The sequence below is a fragment of the Cololabis saira genome, chromosome 8, assembly GCF_033807715.1.
Source record: "Cololabis saira isolate AMF1-May2022 chromosome 8, fColSai1.1, whole genome shotgun sequence".
NCBI classification, from domain to species: Eukaryota; Metazoa; Chordata; class Actinopteri; order Beloniformes; family Belonidae; genus Cololabis; species Cololabis saira.
In genome coordinates, this window is record NC_084594.1 from 1,573,789 (window position 1) to 1,578,788 (window position 5,000).

General features: G+C 42.5%; 1 protein-coding gene across 1 annotated transcript in view; it reads right to left on the bottom strand.

Moving 5' to 3' along the window:
- Positions 1-5,000, bottom strand: part of stab1 (stabilin 1) — a 172,371-nt gene that overhangs the window by 77,028 nt on the left and 90,343 nt on the right. The window contains exons 26-27 of the mRNA XM_061726572.1: positions 423-581; positions 24-119 (exon numbers count right to left, since the gene is read on the bottom strand). Of these exons, the coding sequence (XP_061582556.1) occupies positions 24-119; positions 423-581 (255 nt within the window). The remainder of the gene's footprint in view (positions 1-23; positions 120-422; positions 582-5,000) is intronic.

Here is a 5,000-nt window from a genome sequence, read left to right on the forward strand (position 1 = left end):
TGTGTGTGTACATGTGTGTGTACCAGGATGCTGCAGCCTCCGTTGTTCTTCCTGCAGGGGTTGATGAGGTCACAGATCTTCCCGTCTCCCATGTAGCCGCTTTTACAGACGCAGTCGCTCTGGAACAGAGACCCGCGTTAGCCACGTTAGCTGCGTTTGCCACGTTAGCCGTGTTAGCCACGTTACCCTCGTTAGCCTCGTTAGCCACGTTAGCCACGTAAGCCACGTAAGCCACGTAAGCCACGTTAGCCGTGTTAGCCACGTTAGCCACATTAGCCACGTTAGCCGCATTAGCCACACCGCGTTGGTGTGTGTTCATATTCCCGGCTGCAGTAACGTGCACAGCTGATGACATGTTGTCATGAAGACGTGGAGGTTTCACGTGGTCTAGACCTGGACCTGGTCCTGCTCCTGGTACCCACCTGTCCAGGTCCGATGTGGTTGCAGTCAGCGTTGATGCTGCAGCCTCCCCGACTCCCCAGCTGGCAGTTGTTGATCTCCACACACACTTTCCCATCGCCGGTCCAGCCCTCAGAACACAGGCAGGTGGAGTTACCTGGACCCAGGTACGAGCACTCGGCCTGTAAATACAGGTAAATACAGCTAAATACAGGCAAATACAGGCAGGTGGAGTTACCTGGACCCAGGTACGAGCACTCTGCCTGTAAATACAGGTAAATACAGCTAAATACAGGCAAATACAGGCAGGTGGAGTTACCTGGACCCAGGTACGAGCACTCTGCCTGTAAATACAGGTAAATACAGGTAAATACAGGTAAATACAGGCAGGTGGAGTTACCTGGACCCAGGTACGAGCACTCTGCCTCTAAATACAGGTAAATACAGGCAGGTGGAGTTACCTGGACCCAGGTACGAGCACTCTGCCTGTAAATACAGGTAAATACAGGTAAATACAGGTAAATACAGGTAAATACAGGTAAATACAGGCAGGTGGAGTTACCTGGACCCAGGTACGAGCACTCTGCCTCTAAATACAGGTAAATACAGGCAGGTGGAGTTACCTGGACCCAGGTACGAGCACTCTGCCTGTAAATACAGGTAAATACAGGTAAATACAGGTAAATACAGGTAAATACAGGTAAATACAGGCAGGTGGAGTTACCTGGCCCCAGGTACGAGCACTCGGCCTGTAAATACAGGTAAATACAGGTAAATACAGGCAGGAGGAGTTACCTAGACCCAGGTACACACACTCCGCCTGTAAATACAGGTAAATACAGGCAAATACAGGCAGGTGGATTTACCTGGACCCAGGTACGAGCACTCGGCCTGTAAATACAGGTAAATACAGGTAAATACAGGCAGGAGGAGTTACCTGGACCCAGGTACACACACTCCGCCTGTAAATACAGGTAAATACAGGTAAATACAGGCAGGAGGAGTTACCTGGACCCAGGTACGAGCACTCTGCCTGTAAATACAGGTAAATACAGGTAAATACAGGTAAATACAGGCAGGTGGAGTTACCTGGGCCCAGGTACACACACACCGCCTGTAAATACAGGTAAATACAGGCAGGTGGAGTTACCTGGACCCAGGTACGAGCACTCTGCCTGTAAATACAGGTAAATACAGGTAAATACAGGTAAATACAGGCAGGTGGAGTTACCTGGACCCAGGTACGAGCACTCTGCCCGTAAATACAGGTAAATACAGGTAAATACAGGCAGGTGGAGTTACCTGGACCCAGGTACGAGCACTCTGCCTGTAAATACAGGTAAATACAGGTAAATACAGGTAAATACAGGTAAATACAGGCAGGTGGAGTTACCTGGACCCTGGTACGAGCACTCTGCCTGTAAATACAGGTAAATACAGGTAAATACAGGCAGGTGGAGTTACCTGGACCCAGATACGAGCACTCTGCCTGTAAATACAGGTAAATACAGGTAAATACAGGCAGGAGGAGTTACCTGGACCCAGGTACACACACTCCGCCTGTAAATACAGGTAAATACAGGCAGGTGGAGTTACCTGGACCCAGGTACGAGCACTCTGCCTGTAAATACAGGTAAATACAGGTAAATACAGGTAAATACAGGCAGGTGGAGTTACCTGGACCCAGGTACGAGCACTCTGCCCGTAAATACAGGTAAATACAGGTAAATACAGGCAGGTGGAGTTACCTGGACCCAGGTACGAGCACTCTGCCTGTAAATACAGGTAAATACAGGTAAATACAGGTAAATACAGGCAGGTGGAGTTACCTGGACCCAGGTACGAGCACTCCACCTGTAAATACAGGTAAATACAGGCAGGTGGAGTTACCTGGACCCAGGTACGAGCACTTGGCCTGTAAATACATGTAAATACAGGTAAATACAGGCAGGTGGAGTTACCTGGGCCAAGGTACGAGCACTCCGCCTGTAAATACAGGTACATACAGATAAATACAGGCAGGTGGAGTTACCTGGACCCAGGTACGAGCACTCGGCCTGTAAATACAGGTAAATACAGGTAAATACAGGTAAATACAGGCAGTTGGAGTTACCTGGACCCAGGTACGAGCACTCTGCCTGTAAATACAGGTAAATACAGGTAAATACAGGCAGGTGGAGTTACCTGGACCCAGATACGAGCACTCTGCCTTTAAATACAGGTAAATACAGGTAAATACAGGTAAATACAGGCAGGAGGAGTTACCTGGCCCCAGGTACGAGCACTCGGCCTGTAAATACAGGTAAATACAGGTAAATACAGGCAGGAGGAATTACCTGGACCCAGGTTCGAGCACTCTGCCTGTAAATACAGGTAAATACAGGTAAATACAGGTAAATACAGGCAGGAGGAGTTACCTGGACCCAAGTACGAGCACTCAGCCTGTAAATACAGGTAAATACAGGTAAATACAGGTAAATACAGGTAAATACAGGCAGGTGGAGTTACCTGGACCCTGGTACGAGCACTCTGCCTGTAAATACAGGTAAATACAGGTAAATACAGGCAGGAGGAGTTACCTGGACCCAGGTACGAGCACTCCGCCTGGGGAGTGCTCGTACACACACATACGAAGGACGTAGTATACAAACAATGTAGTATACGAATGATGTAGTATACAAACAATGTAGTATACGAATGATGTAGTATACAAATGTAGTATACAAATGTAGTATAACTTATACTAAATCATTTGCATACAAGTTTTGTATATGAATGTAGTATAGAAATGATGCAGTATAAGATAGTAGTATACAAAAGATGTAGTATACAAAAATACGAATGATGTAGCATACAAAAATATGAATGATGTAGTGTAAGAAAGTAGTATATGAATGAGGTAGTATACAAATGAGGTAGTATACAAATGATGTAGTATACAAAAATACGAATGATGTAGTGTAAGAAAGTAGTATATGAATGATGTAGTATACAAATGATGTATAACTTATACACAGCTTTACAAAGGTATTCCTCTTACAACACAAATGTTGTATTAATCTGAATGTTAGGAAGATGTTTCAGATTATTGCTGCATGATACAAGAGGATGAATGATGTAGTATAACTTATTCTACATCATTTGTATACATTTGTATATGAATTATGAAGTATATGAATGTGAAGTACACACATGATGTAGTATATAAATGATGTAGTATATAAATGATGTAGTATATAAATGATGTAGTATACCAGGGGTGGCCAACCCTGGTCCTCGAGAGCCACACTCCTGCATGTTTTAGATGTTTCCTGCTTCAACACACCATGATACAAGTGGCTGTGTCATCAACAGAATTGTGCAGACCTTGATGAAGCTAATTAGGACCATTAATTAGAATCAGGTGTGCTGAAGCAGGAAACATCTAAAACATGCAGGAGTGTGGCTCTCCAGGACCAGGGTTGGCCACCCCTGTAGTATACAAATAATGCCGTATTAGAAAAGGAGTATACAAAAATATGAATGATGTAGTGTCAGAAAGTAGTATACAAATGATGTATAACTTGTACTAAATCATTTGTATACATTTGCATACAAATTAGTATATGAATGTAGTATAGAAATGATGCAGTATAAGAAAGTAGTATACACAGGATGTAGTATACAAAAATATGTATGATGTAGTATATAAATGATGTAGTACACCAATGATGTAGTATATGAATTATGAAGTATATGAATGATGTATTGTAAAAATGATGTACTATACAAAAATATGAATGTTGTAGTATACAAATGATGTAATATACAAATGTCTTATACAAATGATGTAGTATACGAAGGATGTAGTATACAAAAATACCAACGATGTAGTAGTAGAAAGTAGTACAGGACTGATGTAGTAGAAAGTAGTACAGGACTGATGTAGTAGAAAGTAGTACAGGACTGATGTAGTAGAAAGTACTACAGGACTGATGTAGTAGAAAGTAGTACAGGACTGATGTAGTAGAAAGTAGTACAGGACTGATGTAGTAGAAAGTAGTACAGGACTGATGTATTAGAAAGTAGTACAGGACTGATGTAGTATTAGAAAGTAGTACAGGACTGATGTATTAGAAAGTAGTACAGGACTGATGTAGTATTATAAAGTAGTACAGGACTGATGTAGTAGAAAGTAGTACAGGACTGATGTATTAGAAAGTAGTACAGGACTGATGTAGTATTAGAAAGTAGTACAGGACTGTAGTAGAAAGTAGTACAGGACTGATGTAGTAGAAAGTAGTACAGGACTGATGTAGTAGAAAGTAGTACAGGAATGATGTAGTAGAAAGTACTACAGGACTGATGTAGTATTAGAAAGTAGTACAGGACTGATGTATTAGAAAGTAGTACAGGAATGATGTAGTAGAAAGTAGTACAGGACTGATGTAGTAGAAAGTAGTACAGGACTGATGTAGTATTAGAAAGTAGTACAGGACTGATGTAGTAGAAAGTAGTACAGGACTGATGTAGTAGAAAGTAGTACAGGACTGATGTATTAGAAAGTAGTACAGGACTGATGTAGTAGAAAGTACTACAGGACTGATGTAGTATTAGAAAGT